General features: G+C 34.8%; 1 protein-coding gene across 5 annotated transcripts in view; it reads left to right on the top strand.

Moving 5' to 3' along the window:
* The window catches only part of LRCH2 (leucine rich repeats and calponin homology domain containing 2), a 53,850-nt gene extending 29,934 nt beyond the window's left edge, over positions 1–23,916 (top strand). For 2 of the 5 annotated variants that reach the window (XM_074915469.1, XM_074915467.1), the window contains 10 exons: positions 3,419–3,487; positions 5,612–5,660; positions 6,804–6,920; positions 10,201–10,245; positions 10,698–10,748; positions 11,784–11,841; positions 13,877–13,989; positions 15,125–15,262; positions 15,550–15,627; positions 16,789–23,916. In XM_074915469.1, the coding sequence (XP_074771570.1) occupies positions 3,419–3,487; positions 5,612–5,660; positions 6,804–6,920; positions 10,201–10,245; positions 10,698–10,748; positions 11,784–11,841; positions 13,877–13,989; positions 15,125–15,262; positions 15,550–15,627; positions 16,789–16,908 (838 nt within the window). In that variant the 3' untranslated portion in view covers positions 16,909–23,916. The other 3 variants (XM_074915470.1, XM_074915468.1, XM_074915471.1) reach the window with 2 other exon arrangements.
* The last annotated feature ends 1,722 nt before the right edge of the window (positions 23,917–25,638 follow it).

Genomic DNA, 25,638 nt, shown 5'->3' with positions numbered 1-25,638 from the left:
TTCAGATTTCCAAAGTTAAATTGTGGATGAAATAAACATTTTGGCCATTTCTTGAACAACAGAGTAAAGGGATAGGCTATGTTAGCCTAAGATATTTTGTTACTAAAAATAGATTGCAATGCATTTATTGTTCTTTAAGATGAAATACTATCTAAGGAAAATATTTAATTAGGCAACTCTCCAAAGAACACTTAAATGAGTCCAAATTTAGAAGCATAATTTTCCATACCTTTTTGACGTGCTTTCTCTTCATTTTTTTGTTTTTAATAGATACCTCAACCATAGAATCTCAGGCAAAATATTTTTTTTAAAGATATTTTGGCTTTGAAGTGATCACTTCCAAATTAACATGACCAGTGACAACTTGGTTTGTATTTGACAGCCATGAGGGAAGCATTTGCAGGTACACAAACCTTACAGGTAATAAGAAATCTGAAATGGGCTCTGTAGGTTATGCTGACACATAGGTGATGAATCAAGTAATTTCAGACTTCGTTACCTTATCAACTAAAACTCTGTAACTTGCTGTGGATACTCCTGGTCGGTTTTTAAAAGAAAGCGTAGTTTAGATTATTTAATCTTCATTAGTTCTAAATGAGCCTGTTTCAGTTTGCATCAAAGTTAAGTATGGGTTCTTACCTGACAGCAGTGACTTCTATAACTGTCTAATTCCCTAAGAGCACAGTTTATGAACACAAAGCAGAGCCATATGTAAAGACAGTAGACTGTTCCTGAATGAGTTTAAAATCCAACTTTTTTTCTCTGTGTGTCACTGTAACATGTTATGGATCCTAGGTAGTACTTGTTTGCACTTGAAGATAGCTAACTTTAAAATAGCATTACCATCATTCACTTCATTTGTGTCCCTTAATCGTGATGTTTACTCAAAATGTGAAAGTATAGATGACTGAGATTCTACTTTTTAAATTCTCAAACTTTAGAAAATATTTTTCAGTACCGTAATTGGTCTTGCCATCACCTTTCTCTCCCATCTAGTCAGCAGTAGATGTTAGGTTTGCATGACTAGAAAAATGAGTCAATGTTGGATTTCCAGTTTAATATATATCAATATGTGTCACTGTGTGTGCTGTTGAGTAATGTACATTGCAGAATTTGTATTGACTTTTAGAGCCCTTTCAAAATAATAGTTTGCATGCTACCTCTGTAGCAACAGAATTTGTGTGGTTAGTGGAAACCGTAAGTAGGAAATTAATGGCAGTAGTAACACAATTCTTACTTAGTGATTCAGTATGACATCAGTAATTGATACTGATAATTGATCTGTTTAATAAAAAACATAATTTGGATTTGATGAGTTGTAGTATGAATGGAAACATTGCTGGAATCTTTGCACCATTTAACACCACACTTAAGAGCATGACTTCTGCATGTGAGGTACTTAAACTTTCCTTTTGCATACTGAGTTTTGCATTGTATTTCCTGGAAGACAGTTTTAACATGACTACAGTGATGGGGTTTTTATTCCCTCTTCCAGTTGAACAGATTATTTTGCCATGAATTCCTTAATCTGCAATTTAGTAAATTCATATTTTTTCTTCACCTTTTTCTGTAACCGAAAACTTTCAGGTTCCTTATTCCACGGGAAATTCAGATTTCTTTGGCTGGACTAGTGACTGCTAAACTGAACTTGCTATTACTTCCCCATCAGTATTTTTCAGGTTTTGAAGAGGAAGTTTCAAAGATGATTGATTGTCTTGGTTTTACAAAGTATAAAAACATACTTTGTTTATAATAGACTTAGTTTATAATAAACTCAAACATTAATTATATACATATTTCATAGAAACAACATAGCTGAAAAGTGCCTGTGTACATATGTTTGAATAGTAAGGAAAACATATTCAAGCTGTTTCATATAATGACTAAAAAAGAGATGGCTTGTGTTCCAATCATAAAATTTACATTGGTAAGTGTCAGTTTTGGTGCACATGTTACATCAAACTGTTTAGATGAATCAAATGTCTATTTTAAAAAAAATATTCTATTGCAATGGTCACATCTTGGTACAAAGTCTTTGAATTTCTCATAGCTTTCAGTTGGAAGACATAAGGCTAATTGGGAATTCTCTCTAAAAATTAATGACTTTAAAATAGCATGTTTATATTATGCTTTGATAACCTATGCTCTGAATATTAATTTTTTGTAACTTTCTTCAGGCTGTAGTGTAATTTAATTCTGGAATGCACCCTCAAAATAAAAGTTTCTGAAGACAAAATGTAGGGAGCAGATGCTACAGACTGTAAATGCTGCAGACTGTGTTGGTTTAAAGACTTAAATTCTCATAATCCCATTAAATTGAGGTTCACACAGTGGGAGATTTAAACTACAGATGAGATTACTGAGCCCAAAGCTATCACTATAAACAGAGAAGTCTGATTGAAAGGTCATCAGCCATTAAAAGTTAATGCTTGTAGTGCTCTATGTAATGAAATAAAGGTGCCTACTGTTTTACTTCCATTGAACAGTTGTTCTAATTCTTTCTGATTCTTAGTACATTCTACTTCTCTGTGTAATTCAGCATAAATATACTTTGATCACAGTTCTGCACATGAAGTCAGTGTCGAAGTGTAACGTTACTACCTCAGAGAATTCAAAATTATTCATTCTAGTTACTGTTCAACATAACACTTCTTGAAAATGTTTAATTTTAAGTGTTACTGATTGTTTTGTTATTTTTAACACTTTAAACATTCATAATAGCTCATATTTTCTTCCTGTGTGTGCACATGTGTAGTATGTTTTCCAGATGAAAAGACATTTCTGAATCTCTGTGTAAGTTTTGACTCTTTTGACTGTTTACTGTTTAGAAAAATTGAATTTCCATTGTTTCCTTTCTGCACTAGACTTTTCATTTAGTTCTTAGCCTGTGCTTCTTCATTTTCCACTTTTCCTTTTTCCCTGCATTTCCTTTGTACTGGCAGTGTTTCTTACTCAGCTATGTTCTTACCTGCTCCTATTGACTGACTTCTTGTGCCCAATCTGTGTATCATTTCTTGTCTGCATTAGGTTGACTATCTTATAATTTTAATGAACAGTAGGGCATTTTGTGTTGAGGGCAGCAAAACTTTACAAAGGTGTGAGATCAGTTGAAATAGTATCTATTTAGGGAGGAAAAATAAGAGGAGACTTCATTTTGGTTTGAGTTATCAAGTTTTACTTCCTTAAAATTCAGAACTTGTAATATTTCAAGAGCTGGAAACTTTTGTTGATTTAAATAGAAGCAGGATTGGGCTTGGATTTCATATGTGTGCACACACACATACTCTAATTTTATGGAAAATGTTACCTTAATGTTCAAAATTTTTGACTTACAGGAGATACTACGCAGTGAAAGTAACGTATTCTAAGAAAAAGGTTCAACTACAAAGCTGTTGAATAAATATTTTTTTCTTTCTAGGCTTCTCAATCATTCAGTTTCAGTAAGCACAAGGAACAGGCCAAAGCAGCCAATGGAGTCTGAAAAATGGTATTGATATACTTAAATGTATCACAGCTTTCAATATTTTATTAATTTTCATATTTATTCTGTTTTGCTACTGTCACCTTCTGTCGTAATGTTTTTAGCTCAAGATGAAATAGAAGCTACACAAATAACCTAGTCTTGAGCTGCTTTCTTTCAGATTTAAAAAAAAAAAAAAAAAATCTGTTCTTCTGAGCCTTCAGGAAAGTTGATATCATCCAGAAACTAATTTATGGGTCTGATTATGGCAGCAATTCAGATGCCTAAAGGTAGGCATTCAGTGTTGTTTTAGATATCCAGTTCCAGTCCAGAAGATCATGTCTCCCATAGTTAAGTGCTGTGCAGATGTGTTAGATTGTGTTACATAAAATGGCACTGTAGTTTAGGCATCTAAATTTTTCTCCCTGGCAGTCCTTTTGTGCTCTTAACAGCTGTTGCTGGGAGTTCAGCCTGCAAAACCTTTACTGTTTGTGAAAGATGTGTCAATGAGGAATCCATTGTCTGCAGGAGATGTACTTATGCTCTTTCTTTGAATTAAAAAAACACCACAAACCAACAACAAAAATACCTCCTCTTTAGGAAGTTGAGAAATCACAGCTTCCCATTTCTGACTACTTGGTGAGAGAGAACTTAGCAAATTTTCAGCTCCCCCCCTTCCTTAAGGAATCCTAGATCAGTTCTTTTAAGACACAGTGTAGATATTTCAATGTGATGCATCCTGTTCTGACTGTCTTCTCTCTTACTGGTATCTGCGGTTTTAAAGAGCTAGTTGTGCACATGTCCTGTGGTTACATGAACCATGCTGCAACTATTACTCCTTTTCATTTGGAACTTTCTAGTCCTTGATTACTTAACATACAATTTCTGTTCTTTGGGGTGCTGTCACCTATTTTAGTGGAGAGCTATGTCAGGCCTTTATATTATCAGGTAATCCAGGAAAGGTTAAATTTACCTTTCCCCATTTTGTTAATGAAACAGAAACAGTTATGAGACTTAAAACAAAGTAACACCCCAAAAAAACTCAACCATGCCATCCCCTCCTTAATTTTGAGATGTGCACAAAAGAGAAGGTAGATGTTGCAGGTTATTTTTATTATTATGTTTTATTGCACTGACATATAGGAACCCAAATCACACCCTGCGTAAGTAACATACAGAGAGTAGAAAAACTGTCATTTCCCTAAAGAATTTACACTTACAGAACATGTCACAGTTAATAGGTACATAGGTATCAACAACTTATTCATTGCTGCAGTTCCTGCAGTTCTCAACTGGATTGCTTATCAAGCTATTGGTTGTGATTCAGACAAATATCCTATGCCTAACAGCTTTAAAAAATGGCATTATTGGTTTGAGGCAAAGAAAATGAGGGAAAAGGAATACAAAGTAGCAGAAGCTAAGTGACTAGTTGCTTTCCCTTTAGGATTTAATATAATTTCTTAGGGTGTTATGCCCTTCTTGCATACAATCTGCAGTTACTAGCCTTTTGGTACACTGCACAGCTTCTAAGCCAACTGTCAGAATGTGAAGCAAATTTCACAGAAAGATTTAAAAGGAAAAATTTGAAGTTACTCTAAATCTAAACATCTTTTCTGGAGAACTTTCAATAATCTCAGGCAGTCAATGTTGCAGAGTGTATTTGTTGAGATTTTGCAGTTTCATTATCCCATCTAAAAATGTTTTTCCTTCCCTATTAGTATAAGTTTCTACTATACTGTATAGAACTAACAGTGAAATGAACCATGTTAGTATTTCCAAAGTTGTAAGAATAGATCTTTTGTCACCTTTGAACAAAATGTTTCACTGGTTGCTTTGAGAAGCAAAACAGCATTAGTAATCTTGAAAGATCAACGTGGTTAAGAAAAAGCTTTATCTGAATAAAGTACTGTAGTGTGGAAGACCTACTGATAGCATAGGGTAAGGAAGAGTGAAATAGGATTTGAGATTTTAGTAAAAATGTCATACTTTTTAGCCACATTGTGACATCCTTATACAACACAGCTGAAAAATACTGTAGTGCTGCAGAGAAGCTGCTTTTTAATGATTTTTTTTTTATATTTTAAAATAACTTGGTTTTAGACTACACAAAAAAGTAGTAAATTTCATAATGCCTCTTATCTTAATTTTCAGTGTCTCAACGGATGAGGTGAATTCCCCAGTGTCCCCATACAGCTGGCAGGTAAATATTGAAATGTAAATGTGGTAAGGTGGTGGCTTCATATTTGAGTGATTTTTGTTGTCGTTGTTTGATTTTGGTATCTGGTTTTGTATTTCTGGCAGAAAGCTTTACACATTCATACGGCTACTTACAAACAGTTATTATATGCATGTAATTGTGGAAAATACAAAACTTTTGAAGAACTTATGCTTCAAGATAATTTGAGTTGTATGTAGTGGAGGCCTTTTGCTTTAAGAGCATATGGTACTAGCTTTAAGATCTTGGAACTAGTAAGTTTTACTTACTTGGTTTTAGTATTTATCTACATATAAATTTTGTTGCCTCACGGTCATGTTTTTTTAATTTCTAAATGGTTTGAATTATGTAGGTCTTTCATTCCCCGTACCTGACTGAGAAGCTTGCATGGTGTGATAAAATTGCAGTGAAACTGTGGAGAGTACTTTTTAATTATTTTAGATTTTAATCCATCAGGTATTTACAACTGCTTCAGATGGCCTGATATTCTGATATGAAGAAATAGTTGGAAATGGGGTTTTAGCCTTATGAAATGGTCCCTTCAGATTGTCTGCTTTAAGTTTTCATAAAATAGACATATTCATACATATTCATTGTTATTTTAAGAATAAATCTATTTTAGCTATCTCTTCAGAATATGTTGCATAATACAGTGTTTTGAAAGAGAGATTATTTTTACAGCTAGTTGATGTGTATAACCTTTTAGATAGGACCAGCAGATAAATTCTTAAACTGTCTCGTAGCCATTCTTTTTCAGTGCAGTCAGTATTTAGATTGAGAAATTAGATACGCTAGTGGCTAACAACACTTCTAACTGTTTATTTTAAATTATTTATGGCAGTCTTGGGTGCCTTCCTAACATACCTGAAAAAATTAGGCTCGATGCAGAAAAGGGTGTAATTTTCTTAAGAATTATTTCATAGATTGTTTTTCTTCTATGAAATATGTTTTAGGATATGAAAGGAAATAAGTGTTTTCTGCCAGAATCACCATCAAGACTGGTAACACTTTCATGTCATAAAGCTAGATTGAGAGGCAAAGAACTCCTAATTCTAGTTCATAATAGTATGTTTTAATGAACACGAGGTATATTTACCTTTTACGTAGAAATTTTTCTGAACCTTGTAGCCACTGGAAAACCAGAAGGATTCAATGGATGAGCAGCATTGGCCAGAAACACAGCCAGTGATTTGGCAGAATGAAGAAAGGAGGAGAAGTAAACAAATTAGAAAAGAGTATTTCAAGGTAATGGGGGAGAATGTGGGTGGATGACACATTTCTTTTTTTAAGATGAGTGTAGAAGAAACTATATAGCTAAGTAAAGGTAAGAAAACCTCGAAGGTTGTCATGCTTTTAATTTTGCATGTAACCTGTGGGGTTTCTTATTTGGATCTTTTGATTTAAATAATACATATATATATTTAGATTAATGTGAGAGTGCAGGAAAATCATGAGGAAAAAAATCGACTGAAGACTTTGTTTATCCTTTAAAAAGGAAGTCATTTACAGTTGTCTTCTGGTAAAGCCAGAAACTAATCTTCAGTCATTGGTCATTCCCCATCCATTTTGAGATTTGGGGGGTTGTTTTTTTGGTAGTGCAAGGAAAATATACATTACCTTTTTGTGCAGTGTGGTTATAAGAATGATTTATGCATTTTGGTTCTCACTGTATCGATTTGTATTTTAGAGAGGAAAATTTTCTCTGTATTACATTGCTGCTGTAGTGTGTATCATTGGTCACCAGATGTCACTGTCTGCTTATTACAAAAACAGATGAGAAGTTATAGCAGCATTAGATAAAATTCGTTATGGGGTATGGCTGAGAAATTGGAAAATTCTGACCAGTGCTAGGTTGAGTTAAAATTAAATTTGTCACTCATTAAATTAGTTTCTTGGGTCTTTGCCATCAAACATCTTTATGAAATGCTAAGGAACTTCAAATAAATTAAATTCTAGGAAAAACAGTGTGCGCCATACGGCTCAGATACATTCTTGTGATTAAAGAAGCCGTTAGGTTTTTTTTCCTTGAAGAGTTTGTGGACTTGTGTCTTCTTCCCAGGGTTTTTAATCTCTAAATTAATTTTGCCCTGCAGCCTTTGAGAGGAAGGGGAGAAACTTCTATGTAAAACAGAATTCAGTCATTTAACTTATTAAACAGTTGTGTTATCAACATGGAAGACCTGCATTAGTGATTCCTCATAGCTTTAAAGGATGTCTGTAAATGTTAGTACAGACTTCAGTTTTGAGCTCTGTGATGGAAGCAAATACCTGACAGCATATTACATACAACTATAGACATGTCTCAAAAGTGAATTAAGCAGACTGTACCAGTAACAAAAAGTACTGTATGACTGAGTTTCATTTGCAAAACCAAGGCAAATAAGCAGATGAAATGATGTCTGTCTTCCATGGCAAACTGGGGTAAAAAGAAATAGGTGCCACTGCTGTTCTGAGAAACCAGTAGAAAATACAATTCATATTGTGCCCATGTCTTCTTCGCAAAAAAGCTCATTGCATATCTGTACTGCCAAACATTACTATCTTAAGAATACATGCCAAATTGCTGCAACAAGTGTCACTAGAACAGGGAAAACTTACTTGGATCAACCTCCAGAAATATTTATAGAGCATCTTTATTATACATGTAATATATTTCATTGTGCAATTGTACTGTGCCACAGAAGGGTTGGAAAATGCCCATGAGAATCAGAGCTCTTTTGCTTGTGGCATTGCACCAAAGTCTCTCTGGAACCTGAAATCTTTGTTGCATTAAATACGTAAAAAGAATCTTACCATTGAAGACAACTTTATCAACCAAAATGCTGTGCTTTTTTCTGAAATAGTTTGTAGTTGTTTTGGATCCTAGCTACATCCAAGCTGCAATTCTTGCTAGCATATCCACAATGGAAAATAATTACTGTGTGCTCGCTTTGATATGGTTAATTATCGTGGAAGAACATGAACACAGAACTGGCCAAAGGCCTGTATAAGCACAAGTTGGCAGCGAAGGTCTGCAGGGCATAGAAGATGAGACTTTGCTTTATCAGCTGCCAAAGTCATATATTCCTTTGTACTGTAAACTTAGAGGAAATATACCTAAGAAGAGAAATAGCCAGTCCCTGGATATATGTAATAGGCTCTGCCTGACCCCAGAACTACCTGCACTCTGTGCATGGTTTAAAAAAACAAAACAACAAAACAAAAAAAAAAATCCACAAAACCCTCACTAAAACTCCTCAAAACAAACACAAAAAAAACCCCTCAAACCACTAAAAAACCCATAATAACAAAAGAATCCCACAAACCAACAATTGACACTTTATTTAATCACTCTTCAAAAGATGTGTTTAATTTGCACAGAAAATGAACAGCAGTAGGATAGCTAACAAAGGCTGTTTGTCCTAGAATTCAGTTCAGCCCGAAGAGCTGCTGTTCATCATTGTCAGCATTGTTCAGCATGTAGTTCAGAAACTGTTGAAAATTCAACTCTGTAAAGCGGTTCGGTTTTACAGCCCAGCAGTGCTCATAACTTTGAAGATGACAAGCATCTTCTATGAATAACTAAGAAATAAAACTTTCCATAAGAGCTTTGTAAGTTTGCATGTTTATTAATATTAAAGAACAACATTGCAGGTTAGGCGTTTTTAAGAAATTCTTCTGAGTAAAACCTATATGTACCCCTAAAAGACAAATCTTTGAAGGAAAACCATCCTTCCAGTTCCAGAGTTGGTCTCTTAATTTAGCCAGTTATGTGTTATATAACAAAGATGGGTAGGCCAGCCATATACACACAACTCATCTATCAGAGCTTTGTATTGATGTTTTTTTTTTTAATTCTAGCTGTGTGGGTTTTTTCATTTTTTGTACGCTTACTCTGGAGACAATGAAATACAATTATTTTCTTAAATACCACTTGTATAAATTTCTTCCTTCAGTACCTCAATTTCCTCCACTTTTAGGATAATCAGGAAGTGGGACACTGGTAAAGGCAGTGTGCAACGAATCAGACCAACTTGTGGAAAAAGTGCTGATCTTAAATAGATAAAAGGATGTGATCAGGCTTTGAAGTTGTAAAGGAAGTCTTGATTTATTTTTTTAAATTTAATTTTTTACAATGTCAGGTCAATCTCTCAAAGTGTAATCAATCTTAAAGTTACATAACAAAATATACTATAAAAGTAACTTTCACAGATTGCATAACTTCTTCTAACAAATCATGCTTCAGAGTAGCACTTAAGATCTTTTTACTTGGATCAACTGTCATACGCAGTCAGAGTTCGTGTGATAAAAGTACTTAGTTTGAAAATACTCTTACCCTCTCATCAACATAATGAAGATCTTGACTAGCCTGGGGACTAGATGTTCATTTCCTGTTTTGTTTCTTCTTTGCTCCCTTGATTCTGTAACATGTTTTTTTTCTCAGCAGCTTCACCAGTAATAATTAACATCTGAGTGATACCAAGCCATTTAGTTCAAATGAAAACCATACTTCCATTTTAAAGTACTAATTGTGTGTGTTTTGCAGTATAAGTCTTCCAGAAAGAGTTCAAGTGGAAATGAAAATGATGAGGTGAGAAATAGTAATTGTGTAAAGTATTTAAGAAAACATTTTATTCATTTGTCTTTTATGAACACCTGTGAGCCACAGTCACAGAACTGGAGAACACGGCTGAGTATGTGCAAACAAACTTTGCGTTCCAAAGCCGTAGTAGAAATAGGTATTATACTGCTTCATTTGAAAAAGTCAACAGGATTGTGTACTTGGGAAAAGTAGAACATTCACTTGCTTCAGTAATAGGAAAGTTAATTCACCTGTCAAGCAGAGGTAATGTAAAGGTAGTATTTGACACAAACAGTGAACAATGTTTCCTTGACTTACATGTTCTTAAATTGAGTTACTGCCAGTTTGTCAACATACTTGGCAAATGTTGCATATTTCATGTATTGTGTATTTCATAATTTCATGTTTCTTGTTAAATCATAATTTTCATTTTTATAATTTCATCTCTGATTTCTTTTTAGCAAGACAGTGATAATACTAATGTGTCCCCACAGTCTCCTGTGTCGTCTGAGGTACAAATTGTGGTTTTGTTTTTCATTCAACAAACATTTCTTTGTGTGTGTTACTTGTCACCAGGTTTTCCATGCAGATATAAAGCTGTTATTTTCCCTTGAAACTGAAGTTAGAAATGCTTCATCATAATAAAAATTCATAAATAGATAGAAACTAGAGACAGATATTACAACTTGGTTTACCTTTGCAACCATCTGATCTCTCCTAGATTTCTTTTTGACTGGTGTGTAGAAAGGTTTATTGCTTTGTATCATCTTTCCTAATGAAAACAGCTAATAAAACAAGAATCAAGTTTGCCATATTTTGAAGGCAAAATGCACTAACCATCCTGAGGATTTTAAGTAGAACTTGTAGTTTAATATTTTATATGTCACAGGGAACCCAAAGGTACTGGCAGTTCTTAGGGAGTTTCATCCTTTACGATTCTGACTGTCACCTCTCTGGTGCAGCCTTGCAGCTTCATTCACCGGTTGCTTTCCTTTCTAAGAAATGTCCATGTAGTCTCACTGTGGCTGCAATATTTTCTACCTCATGTCACTAAGGAACTTGTGGAAAAAGAATGAGAACGTCTCCCAAATACAGTGAAATGAGTTGAAATAAGGATATCTCATGTACATACCAAACTACCATGTGCATCTCTTTAGCTGGTGAAATAAGAAAAACCTGATCTTCATAATTGAAAGTAAACATTTCTTAAGAAATATTTTGATGCTAAGCATTGGGAGGATATTTGCATTTGCTTACAGCTGGCTTAGAACTCTGTTCACAACATGGTTTGAAGTAGTTTGAAATGGTTTTTGAGTAGATTTTAGTTAATGTGGTGCTGCTTTTCTTCCTCAGTAAGATAATTTTATCTACATATAGTGAGGTTACTTTCATCCTATTTATTTATACTGTCCCCTTCAAAAGTGTGTTAGAGTTAAGCAGAAGGGCTCACTTCTTAGGCAAAAATAATTTAAACACTTTTTTGGTGGGAATATAAAAGTTAATTCTTGTAATGAATGGAAGAAAATTGACTTTGTCTCTTTTAACAGGATTATGAAAGGACAGATAGTAACACTCATGGTCCATTTGGTCTCAAACCAAGGTCAGGTAAGCTGCTGTTCTCCAGCTGCTGTTCTCTAACATAGCATGATAGAACAGATTTCCTGGGCTGGAATAGACGGTAAGGATAGCAGATGCGTGAATTGGAATGAATATGAAGAGATGCCACAGTACAGCAATCGACTCAGTGTACTTATTGCAAGTCTAGTACTTGGAAAGACATAGACAGCTGCTTTGGTAAATGAGTAATTGAAAGTTCCTCAAGTTTGCACAGTGATTTTTTTTTTTTTTTAATTATTTTTAAAATTTGTTTTCCTCACTGATTTATTTTGTGCATGTTTAGTCACTGTCAAAGAACAGGAAAACAGCATGCAATTGTTCTTGAGACCTGATGGCTGAGGTGGGAGGTTTTCAAGAGAAGTAGATTTCTTTAGTTTGTCCTATGCTTTGAGCAGAGCTTTGCCAGGAGTTTTATGGGTTAGTGTTTTGCACCCTGACTCTTCCAAGACTCTGCCATACCCTTGTAAGAAAGTTGTATTGTCTAAAGCAGACTTTCAGTCCTCTGAAATCTAGATTGAAATAATACCTTTTTTGTTTTAGTTACAGTATTTTGTTTGCAAGTGTCTTTGCGAGTATCAGATAACAACAGTATAAAACATAGTTTGGAAAAGCCATTGTGAAATCCTTTTCCATGTTAATACTGCTGTTCTCTCTTTTTAAGGGAACAGTCTTTGTGAAAATTCATTAAGAAAGAATGATGTCGGCTCTTCAGTTGAATTTCATTCAGTGTTTATGGTAGCAAAGCTTGACTTCCTTAATACTAGCCTGTGAGCCCTCAGTAGTAGAGTATGTCTGGCTGAGGTCATGCAAGTGGCTTCTTCAGGGCCTCTAAATCACTTCAGATTTGTTAGCACTTGTGTGAAACTGTCTCTGTGCCAGAGATATTTAGGTTAGTTGCATGCCTGGCAGTGATCGTTTAGAGACTTCTGAGTGATCTACGTCCTTGCCTGCAGGAAGGTTTGATAAGAGGAAACAGGCTTGTTAGGACTTCCAGCCCATCTTTTCATAGTGGGGTAGTAGGCTTCCTAGGAGCCTCTGCCAGCTCACATCTGAAACAGCAGCACCCCTTTCACTCAGTTCTAGGAAACTGAATGGCGTTTTCTTTCTTAGTTACAAGCCAAAATTTTAGTGGTTTTAGATGCTTCCATAGATACTGCCGGTAACACGCAACTGTATTTTTCTGTATGCAAACCACATACTCTTACAATGTGTAAAATCAGAGCAATGATTTTCAAGAGTACCTATAAAATTTCTGTCATTTTTGATTGTTAGATCTCTTGCTAAAATCTAGACTGTTAGAAACAATATAGAAAGCTATAAAGGTGTAAGTTTTAATTTTTTTTTTTGACTCAACAGCATGGGACAAAATAATTAAGGATGCAGTAGTATTGCTACAGAAGAGTTTTTATTTGCCAGTGTTCTATAAAATAATTGTCATTTTAAGGCTTTCTGACCATGGATAGTGAAGTGAATGTAATTATTTAACAGACCTACTTTTTAAAGAACTCTGAAATTGTAGATGTGATGTTTCATATTTTTCAGTTCTTTAATAAGCAATCATTGTGTCTCTGCATATGCACACCTAACACACATGCTTCTGTGTGTGTGTGTATATATATTTTAAGTCTCATTGTAAGTTCTATCAGGGAGGTCTGACCTTTTTCTAGACTCTAAAGATTTTATACTTGATTAAAAATAAACTACAATTAAAATACTTTCAAAGCTAGATTGCAAGATATGCTTTCAAAAGTGCAAATGAAGTTGTATATTTCAAACAGATATTTGAATATTGAAGTCAGTTCTATCTCCATATTTTTTCAAGTTCTCTATTTGCACTTAAGACAATCTGTGTTATTTTATTTGAAAGCTTCATAGACAGCATCTTTTATATCAGGATACTTAAATATTTGTGTTCTGGGAAGTTTTGCAGCTTTTTTCCCATTTTTATTTTTGATGGTAGATTTTTAGTCATTGTATTTCTTTAATCTGCATTCTGAAAACTAACTTCACTGATGTTTAATAGCTTTCATCCGTGCATCACGCCAGGACTACGGTGCAGTCGATCCTGGATTTACAATGAGAAGGAAAATGGAGCATTTAAGGGAAGAAAGGGAACAAATAAGACAGCTTCGCAATGTATGTACCATTATTTACTGTAGGGGTGCAGTGTGTTTAATTTGCTCTGTGCCATAATTTAAACCTTTATAATAAAAGCATGCAAATCATTACAGTTGTGCAAAGGCATCTCTGTAGTGATATTTCTTCCTGAGGAATTTCATGTAACAGGCTATACTCGTCCAACATTGGTCCAGTCAAAACACCAACCAGGAACAAAATGGGGTTTTTTAGCTGAAAAATGAAGTGAAATGAAAAATGAATTAAAAAAAACCCAACTTTTTTCGGTTTCTGAAGTTTTAGGTTTTCCTAGGGAGACGGTAAGTCTGCTTGTGTTTGCTGATATTTGAAGAAAGATGGTCGTAGTATTCTCAATAGCCAAATGCTTTTTGAGTGTACAGAGTTGCTACAAGTTATACAATACTGAATGGGATGTAAATTTCAGACTTCCAGTAAGTTTTCTGTTCTCAAGGTATTTAACAGTTACAGTTAAGCAGCTCTGTTCTCCATGACAGTACTAATCCTGGGGGAGTGACTTTCATGAAGGTTGTTTCTCTCTTGTCTGATTCACTTCCTGAGCCGTGAAGGCTTGTTGCTGGCGTGGGAAAAAGCATTCCCTTTGCAACGCAAGTGTGGGGAACTTCTTGGCCGTGCTTTCCTCAGCTATTTAACTGTCGTCTGCAGAAGTGAAATAGCCATGCCCAAAGTGGTTGTTTCCCTCTTTTTTTTTTTTTTTTTTCTCCCTCTCTTCCTCCTAGTAAAATTGTGTATCATTTCAACCCACAAATTCTGCACACTAACAGTATTCAGCCTGATGTTTCTGTCCTTAAATTCTGTGCTTTCCTGTTATAAGAGGGGAGTTCCTCATATGGATTTGAGGGCTATGTATCATGGTAGTTGTTAGCTGAATGTCTTTTTCAATGTCTATAGTTGCATCATTAATAAAAAAAAAAAAAAAACAACAAAAACGAAGGCAATGTATGGTTAATGATAAAGAGAAAAGGACACTTGTACTCAGTAAAACATGAGTTGACTACATTTACTTCACTTTAGTAATAAAATGTCCTTTTTTAAAGTGAATCCTTTAAAATACCCTGGATTTAAAATGAATAAGTAGCTAATGTTGAAAGTAACTTACTTATGGACTTTTTAATAGAATCTTGAATCAAGGTTAAAAGTAATTTTGCCTGATGACATTGGAGCAGCATTGATGGATGGAGTAGTTCTTTGCCATTTAGCCAATCACATAAGGCCACGTTCTGTTGCCAGCATTCACGTACCATCGCCAGCAGTGGTAAGTCATTTATCTCACTTTTGTTCCATCTTGTGTGAAAACAAGCTTGTGAAGTTCAATACTAAAATACCGTGAGTCATGTTTACTGTATTAATTGGCTACATGCCTCGCTTTAATTCTTCTGCAAGATGCAATAAACAAGACTCAGAAGTTTAATTTCAGCTATTTTCATATATTGAGTCTTCATAGAATTTGTTTTGTGTTTTATCAACTGTAACTGAATTTGTATCAGAAATATACAATCCTTCATGAATATATGATGAAGCTCTAACATCCTGTCTTTACAGCCTAAACTCAGTATGGCAAAGTGCCGAAGAAATGTTGAAAACTTTCTTGATGCTTGTAAAAAATTGGGCGTTCCACAGGTATACTAATTGCTTTATTGAGTTATTATTAATAACCACAGAAAATATCAGCAAATACTGAAGTTGAGTTTTGTGGGGGGCCTTTATTCAGGGAGAAATAGTGATTATATCACTGACCAGTGATCTTGAAGATAGGAAAAGAAATCCCATTTCTGGCCTGTGGCATGAACTTGAGGAAGCACTACTTTATGGATTTGTAGTCAGTTCCTTGCAGTAAAAATAATACTGACCTCCTTGTAAAATAAACTATCATCTAAACAAAAGAACTGATGCAAGAAGAGGTTGTTGTAATATTTGAAAATCTTGAGTTTAGAAACTCCCTTTGGCATGAATTTCAGTGTCTGCCTAGAACCAATCTCACAATTATAGAAATATGTAGCCTAACTGATTAGCTATCTTTTTTTAACATGGCCATGGTGGCAGCCCTTTATTCATGCTTCTGTTGCTCAAGTTCATCCTCTTGCTTCCCTGTATGAGGGAAAAAAACCTAAAAAATAATTTCCTGGATATTATGAGACACAAGAAAATCCCTTAACCCTTTTTAGTGCAACAAGAAAATTAATTCATGGATTTAGAAGCTCGGGTTACTGCTCTGCCACAGCTCTGTCTAGTGTGGAGCCACAGGCAGTTCAGAAGTTGAGATGTTAAAATTTACCTCCTGAATTACATATAACACCAGTTAGCAGTTGGAAAGGTTGTCCAGCTTGTGCTGAATTTTTAAACTGAAAGATTACTTTCTTGGGGAATGGCTCATTACTGAGGACCCAGTCTATCAGCACTTCCAAGTTCTTCCATAGGAAAAATTGGTAATAAGGCTATAAAATGACAGAAGGGGAAAGCAGGTCACTGAGCTAACTGCTCATCAGCCTGGTTTTCTTGCTCTGCATATGAAAAGAAACAGAGTCTTTGGCTTCATGAAATTAGCAGTCTTTTATGTATCTGCTGATATCCTAGTTTAACACTTCAAACAGATCTTAGATACAATTAGTTGCTGGCCATTCTGTTATTGTGGAGAACCACATGCGAAATTTAAGGCCAAAGATGTTTTCTGTGCAAGTGTCTTAGTGATGTATGTGTGACTTAAGAGAGGATGTGCTGGTTACCTGTCTTGGGGGGAAAAAAAAGAATGAATCTTGATACATGTACTGCTTTATCTTGCAGGAGAGACTTTGCTTGCCTCATCACATACTGGAGGAAAGGGGTCTGGTGAAGGTTGGCCTCACAGTTCAAGCTCTGCTTGAATTGCCTGCGTTGAAAGTATCTCAGCTTTCGTCCATGTGACATGACTTCTTGGAAGCTAGACAACTTACCATTCGATCTGTTGATTTGGATTGCTCTGAGGCAGTTCAGCTTCTGACATGGGAACACTCAAGCCATCAAAAACTTAATATCTGTCCAGATGCTGTAGAGACCCTTACTTTGGAGTTGTATGTGAAAGCCTTGGAGTCAGCTAACAAGTTAAAAGGACATAATTATTAATTTTTTTCTTTTGTAGTTGGATGCACAAAGAGACTGTGGTAGCATCAGGTTGTCTTTCCAGTTAATTTAAGTTAAAAGCTGCCATTTAACATCTCAGTGTTACAGTTAAATGCTGGATTTCTTTTCCTACATTGAAAATGTTGTTTGAATTTAATTTAGAAGTACAAAGCACACACCCTCCCTCACTTTAATCTTTCAAGTCAATCGTTTGATTTAAAGGTAAGACAAAAATGTAGCGATGGTATGATGGTAAAAATGCGTGTGACCGATCACTTAGAATCCACTTTCACACTCTCAGAAAGCTTAATATTTGTGTTCTTTATTTTTTGCACTCCTGATTGTAACACACACTTCTAACATTGCCAGTATTTAGTCTGAGTGTATGGTGATTACACAAAACAGTATACAATGGGAAAAGGACACATTTTATTGGGTTTTTCCAGTCTTCTAGATTGGTGCCAAATATTTTTTTCAGTTGTACTGTAGATTGTTTACATGTGAAGTGCCTGTGTAATTGATAACTCTTAATAGTCTTAAACATTTTTGAAATTTCTTTGTTTAAAATAGATAAAATGGAAATTTTTAAATATTTTAATAGTTTTTTGTAAAATCAGTACGTGAAGATTTAAGTAATACTTCACATTTTTGATGTTGGGTGTTTTAAGTTTCTTGCACAATTTAATTGGTTATTTTGTTGTCTAATAATTAGAAAATGCTGTAAATACTTTTTATTTATGATATTTAATTTGATAATACCTAATCACTTTTGGTTTAATGTATTGTTGGACAAGAAAAAGTTGTCTACTTTGTTTGGGACAAATACACACAGTAAGACATGAGGACTAGTGATGCATACAGAGTAATTTAGGACCTTTTGATAAAACTGCCAAAATCTCAGGTTTATGCTGTGACTTTCAGGATTTTGTGTAATATTGCTCCTGATCTCATGTTACATTTTTACAACAGGTATATCCATAATTTAATTGGGAAATATCAGTGTTTTATCTTTTTAGTGTTTACAGGATTTATCGTGTAATTGACACAAGTGTGGCATAGCACACAAATCAGTTTGTACAGATGTCACTGTGCTGAGACATTAGATTTTTCTGGGTAAATGTGAAAGAAAAACTTCCACCCTGGTGGTTTTCTGAAACTTCTGAGTTTATATATTTGTTTGCTTCTGCACAATTCTCAGTGTTTTGAGAACATTATGAAACCATACACAGTTGAGTTCTCCAAGTTGCAAATTTCATAATTTTAGTAATAAATCTATTTGCATTAGTTTGTACTTTGTTAATAGGTAGCTTAATTTAAAAAAAAAAAAAGCTCTGACTGTCACAGATCTTCTGTTTCAGGCTAGGTTAATTTCAGTGGGGGGGTATGTTTGCCAAGCATATTACAAGATTTGATTCTGTTCTTTCCAATTGATTAAGACCCCATATAATTCATAAAAGAATGAGGGAGGGGTATCACTTACTCCTTACTTCATTTATTACAGTCCTTAAAATCAATAGCTGAGAAGAAAAATAACAAACATTCTTTTTTTTAAAGAGACACATTATTTTTAAATCCATTGAAACAAGCTGATTCATGTGTAATAGTTAAAAACTACTCTTATTTATATAGTTTTTTTCTTAAAATGCAGTTCATGGAGAGGCTAGTGTAAAACTTAATTTGAAGAGTCCTAGATATAAATCTTAGGTTACATAAATACTTGTTTAAAGAAACTGGATTACTTTGACCTTTGAAATACGGTATTTCAGATCTCTCAATTGGTTTTTAAATTATTCACATAGTACTCATTTTAACAAGTACAATCTCTGTTTTTCATTAAAGGCAGTATTTGAAAAGTCATGCTAAGACTAAAATGAAAAAGTAATATAACTCATTAAGCGTTTGAAGAACACAACCATTCAAAAAGAGTAAGTCATTGTCTTTCAGTTCCTTGCTGTGGTATTGATAACAACAGAAGTTCTATTTCAGTGTGTTAGCCATAGAATTGCTAACTGTAAATTGTCACTTTCAGTTATCTGGCTTAAACTGATCTACACTATTATTTCATTTTCATATTTAAATGTTTTGTGATCTTAAAGTAACTTTTTTCCTACTAGAACTAAATTTATAAAGTTATATCGCAGTATAAACATCAATAATTCCCTTGATGTAGCATGCCAGATGCTTACCGGGGGGTTTTAAGCTTAGCTTATTTCCTAAGTAACTTGAAAACTGGATATGAAATTAATGTACTCATTTTAAACTGTGTCTCTGAATTTGAAAAATACTAAAATAGCATATTATTTGTTTTTAGTGCTCTGGAGTTCTTCCCCACAAACTTGATAGAAACAATCTTGCATTGCCATTCATTGGAATTTATTATGGCCTCCTTCATGCTTATGGGGAAGGATAATCATGATTCTTCCAGGGCTTCCTTTTTAGTATTGCAAAGATTAAGGCCTTCGGGTATACTTAGGAGCAATCTGAGAAAAGGTCCAGTGTGCCTGGGTGAATCTTTTCTCATTTTTCTTTAGCTGGTTTTACAGATAATAATGACCTAAAGATTTGCTAAAATTGGCTATTCCCAGTGTGATTTTTGTAGAAGCAGTTGCAGAGAAGATGCTAAAGATTTTCATTTTAGGTTTCAATTTTAGAGCAGCGTGTGGAAATTATTGCTATCTTCCCTGTACAAGAATTTGCCTGCTATTCCCTTTCTCCCTTTCCATTTGATTCCCAGCATCTTCTTTCTTTTGTTTGTTCACAGATTTGGGTACTTCACATTGTTCATTACTGCATGCCCCTTTCCTCCTTCCTCTTTACTTTTTTATTTGTCAAGAAATTACTCCACTGGCATTGGTGAACTGTGATTCCAGAATTCCTGGTATCAACCTTTAGTATGTTTGAGATACCTTTTTTCTGTTTTATTTAGGATGCAATGCCAATACTAGGTACAGCTGATAGGATGATTTAAAACAGAGGTCTGCCCAATTCCTGTTGTAGTTGCTCAGTTTTTACTTTGGATGTGAAGAAAAGTCAACAGTAAAAGCTTTAGGAAACTGTGTTAAGTTTGCCTAATAAATTTAGGAGTAAACTAGGCTGCTTTAGTTACTGTGAATGCTATACAAAGTTACTGCAGTAATGGGGTATGAACTGTAAATTACAGAGTGAATCAACATACTGACAGGGCTTCTGGCCTTGTGTATTTTTTATGTCATTGGATGCAGTATGTCACACATGAATGATCTTTCATTTAAGCAATAATGTCCTACGTATTGAGATCTTAAAGCAGTGGCATTAAAATAATTGTTGTAAAATTTGGTGACTTCCCACACAGTATCTCAGAAATGCTTCACATCTATTATATAATACTGCTAATCCAGTGTGCTAGCTGGGGCACTGCTGGAAATGCAGAAAACCATCTATACTCATGTATCTGGAGGCCTTCCAAAATATAACCAAGAACCAAAATTATCATAAAATACGGAGGAATACATTTGAAACAATAAGTAACTATGACATGAATCATAAGAATTTCTGGGTAAAATCCTAGCTTTGCTGAAGTCAATGCAAGTTTTGCTCTTGACTCCAGTAAGATTTTTACCTTCTTGATTTATGGAACACCTGAGGTGGAGACCATAGTAAAAATGGCATTTAAACATGTTTGACCCTAGCAAAGGTATAGTGTCAAATTCTTGACTTAAAATATTGGTCTCTGGTAAGTCAAAGGAAGCTGTAAAATACACTCTGATTCATTTATTTAATAGAAGTTTTCTGATTTGCTGTATACAGTATTAAAATGGTAGGAAAAATTACTTTGAAGCACAGCTTTCATACTATGGGAAGGTATGTCACCTCAACAAAATTGCAGGTGAGGTCTGTCATCAGTTATTTACTGCACTAAAAACTTTATTTCAAATCCTTTTATTTAGCAGCAGTCTTCTCAGATTGACATAAAACTGTAGCCAGATTCAAACAAAAAATGAAAAGGCATCTGTTGTCCCTAAACCCAAATATCCATGTATCTTCTCAGTATTAAAGAGAAGGCCAAAGGTCTGACACTTCTTCCTTCTGCTGATTTCATAAATGCTTGTATGAAAGGTAGCTGTTGTAACTAACATAGCTGCAGTCTGCCTCGCTCAGAATTGTTCTGTATACAAGTGCAGAGATGAGGCATGTTAATTCAGCTGATTTTGACTGAAAGCAACTTGTGGGAGTTTTAGCACTTTCTGCATACAGGAGATGATTTTCTGTTGGCAAATCAAATTTCTCCTGTTCCTCACGAAGTCAGGCTAACGTATGTGTTTCTTTCAAGAGGTACATCATTATTAAACAGTGACTTGATAAACAAGAGTAAATAAACAAAACACCACCCCAACATACACAAAACTCAGGAAGTATTTCCTGTCTACAGGCAACTCTTAGGAATAAAGTCATTAAGTCCAGGAATGGGAAAGGCAAAGCCCAAGCAGAGGGTGCTCTGAGTTGGTTGGTTTCACTTTGAGTCACTTCACAGTGAAAAGCCTTTAGATTTAGTAGAGAAATAGATGTGCTGTAGCTACTTCATGCCATGGGAGGTGGATCCTAAAGTACATGGAACTTTCTGTAGAGGTTACAATAACGAGAAATTTGGCATCGTTGTTTTCACAAAGATTGTATAATTTGGATAGCTCTCATCCCAGTGCTGCAGAAAGCATTGTTGATGGTGCAGAGAACATTGTACGTAGCTGGTGCCATTTGCATTACATCTGGCTTTGTAATGACAAGAATGGCCTGTGTGATGCAAGTTCTGAAGGAAACACCTCCTTGCTTCATGCTGCTGCCTCCTCCTGAATTGACCAGAATCTTTTAGATAGATGTTTGCAATCTGAATAAAAACACTAAGGAAACAGTAACTTGAGAGTAATAGATAAGTACGTATTTACTGATATTTAACTTTCACCAGCAAAGAACCACGTAGTGAGACAGAGGAAGCCTGCTCTAGGAACTACAGAACTTCACTGACTGAAAAATTGCACCAGGACTCTTAACAGATTAGAGTGTCACTTGTCCTCTCATGTGAGTGAACCAAAACAGTAATCCTATTTCTTGTTCCACACTGTGCTATACACGTAACTCATTTACAAATAGAGGGAAGAGTGAACTGTATTTTTTGACCAGGAATTTTATGGCACAGATCTCTTTGGTAAAATAAATATGAAGGTTAAAAAATCATTCTCTTCCTGTGAAGAAAATTTCTGCTGATCTTGACTGTTAAAGTAGAGAACATATGTGATTAACTGAATTTCATTTTAAACTTGCCACTGCACAGGAGCAGTTCTGGCTCCTGTGTTTCTTAATAAAATGCTGCTTTGCTTTATTTGTCATTAAATAATTCACATAGTACAATTCTGAAAACATTATCTTAAAATTGTGGTTATATGCAGTATTTGTTCCCTCATTGGTTTTGATGTTTTGTTTTGTTTTTTTTTTTTTAACATGGGAAGCAAAATTTCTATAAGCTCCCTGATTAACTTCCATGGAAGGAGCACAAGTTGTTATAAAAATTATATAATCAATCATTTTTAGTTCAGATGTTTCATAGCCAACTATGCTTTCGAAGAAGAATTTGTGATTTTTCCATACACATTTTAGAAACCTAATCTTAAAACAAACAAACCCAAAAAGTCTTTCTAGAACTACTTTAGTATATTAATAAATATTGAAGAAGAGTAGTAGCTCAAACTAACAGGAAATTTAAATGTTTTGGGAAGCTTTCAATTTTGGCAGTGTTGGGTTTATAGTTGGACTTGATTATCTTAATGGTCTTTCGCAACCTAAATGATTCTGTTGTTTCAGTGAAAACAAAATTTCCCTCGATAGTTTTGTAACTGAGCTAGATCAAGTCAGTCATTTAAAAGGAATTCTTGGTGCTAATGAGGATTTCCTATTGTGTGAGATAAGGCAAACATAACTATTTTTTTCACAATAGTTTTATGAAGGCAGATTGTCAAATAGAGAATATTTGGAAATAATCACAAGGATACTTTTTGGCTTTTTTTTCACTTTTAAATAAAAGTGAACCAGTGAAATCTTTCCAGAATTGCTGTATTTGTTTAGGATTTGGTCATGCCATTCCTGGCATGGGAACTCCCATTGTTCAGTATTTAATATGCTTTCTGGAGCACGTGCAAGACTGTGCTCTTTACATGCAAATGTTAATACAGTTGTGTTTACTGAATCCATGTGTTAGATTAAGCATTGCTGCAACTGTGGGAATTCCTAGCTGCAACTGTTCATGTCTCTTGCACCAGCAGGTAATGCAAGGCTTTGATTCCCATGAGGGACATAGACGCAGGCATTGCAGAAGGGTTGTTTGGTGGATTACATTGGGAATAATGTGAATACTTACTATGTAAAGTGTAGAACAAGGAAAATGTGTTTGTTTTATGATTTAGTTGGTATTCAGTATTTTATTTTGTAATGTGATTATAAAACTCAAAATGCAATGTAACCAAATTATCAATATGTAAATGCGTGTAGGACATGACAGAAGTAGTTCTGAGGCACAGTTGGAGAGTTACCATTTTAAAATAGATGCTTAAATTGTGTATATACTTGCAACATCTTTGATAGTGCATTTTAATTTTGCATTTCATGTTCTTGTAAAATGCATCTTCCACACTTCTGAAGATTGTCTACTTGTACAATACTGTATTAAGTCTTTTTTCAGGACTTTAGTTATTGCTGGAGCTTCCAACGTATATGTTTCTTCTGAAAAACGTTCTTACTGTTACTTTTTTGTAAATAGTTTTTTGTATTAAATTTGCATGGATGAACCCCACATTTCCAAGTGTACATACTCAGTGTATAAAATACAAACTGTTTCATAACTTTCATGTAGTCAAGTTATTCAATTTGATTTCACTTCAGGTTTTATGTATTCGTAGTAAATGAGGATTTGTTGTATGTTCTTTCAAATGTCTGTGTTGCCATTTTGATAGATAAGTTACCTGCCTCGTTACATATCAGCAAATATGTTTTTTGTAGTGATGACAAACAAAAGAAACGTTAACTTTTATTCCAGGGAAATACAGGACACTTTTACATACGAAGTATGTTAGGACTTTGGTTTTGACCCACAGCTGTCATTGGTGAGAATACATGAAGATAAAGATGCCTTCACTTGTAGCAGGGTCTTTATATACTTACACACTTTCCTGTCTTAACACAATGTGAAAACCACCCGATGTCTTACAGCATATATATTTGGAACAATGTAGGTTTTGAATCTTGCTAATAAGCTTAATCCAGTACAGAAACTGTACAGGTGCTGTGCTTCCCTTCCGCTCCCTGGGTTAGATCCAACAGTAGCACAGATCACCCTTTGTGTGGTTTGCAGTCATTAATTTCTAGAACCAGCATTAGGGAAACAGAACTGCCATTGTTTGGACCTCTAGTTAGGTTATTCAAATGTAGGTTACAATAGAATTCTATACAATAAAATTTATTTTACCTTAATTTGTTTCTGTATTAAAGATCTGGCCAATTTTATTTCTAGATCTGAAAATTGAAAGTAAATATTCTCTTTTGAGATGTTTTTTCCCGTGAGACTTCATTCTGCACCTGCATGCACCCAGCTCTTCTTTGTTTCTTTGATGAAGCACAATTTGGGAGTATGAAGCAGAATTCGTGGAACAGCATTACAAATAAAGTGAACACCATCCCTTGACAAAGGCATCTAAACAGAACTTGTTTTTGCAGTTATTGATGAAGGGTTTGTGGTTGAAATGTTCTGTGAGTCTGTTTAGTTCCCAGCTATAAAGAAAACTTTCCTCTTATGAAAAAGCCTTTAAGGTCTGCAGGGGGAATGGTACCATGTGCAGAGGCCTCAGTTCTGGACTGGACTCTGTACCAGGAGATTCCTGGTTTTTCCTTGACCATCTTCATGGGGAAGGTCATGTTTGAATAAGGAAAGTGGTGTAAGCAAAAATGATCTGCGATTTCCACAGGAGGTGTATTGAGAAAAATGCAAAATGCATGAAGCTTTGCCGTGTAATTTTTTTTTAATTTGAGCTTGGTCCATTTGATCAGGGTGCCACCAGTATGTTCCTTTAGATTATCAACTGTGGATAACATGACTCAGACATGGACTTTTTTCACTGAGTCATGAGGTGTTAAAAGTTTTGTAAATGACAGGCTCCAGCTATAAACAAAACATACATGGTTCACACCACCTGCCTTGGTGAAGGTGCCTGCTGCTGGCAGGCTGCATTGATTCCAGCAGGATTTGTGAACTAATGGCACTGAATAAATTTTACAGTTCTTTACTGCAGGGCTTCTTCCACCCAACGTTTTTTCAGTAGTTCTTAGGTTTGTATAGGTCTTGCTGACTGCAGCAACCTTTTCACATGTCATACTGAGCTTATTCACCTATTTCCTAAATCAAAGATGGTGAACTACTGCTAAATAAACTTTTTGTTTTCTGTTCAAGCTTGAAATCTACATCTTCTTCCATAACGTGTCAGATACCTGCCATGTATGTTCTCTTGCTGTGTCTGC

The sequence above is a fragment of the Athene noctua genome, chromosome 11, assembly GCF_965140245.1.
Source record: "Athene noctua chromosome 11, bAthNoc1.hap1.1, whole genome shotgun sequence".
NCBI lineage: Eukaryota > Metazoa > Chordata > Aves > Strigiformes > Strigidae > Athene > Athene noctua.
The sequence above is the reverse complement of the archived record's forward strand: the minus strand, read 5'-3'. Positions and strand labels throughout refer to the sequence as shown.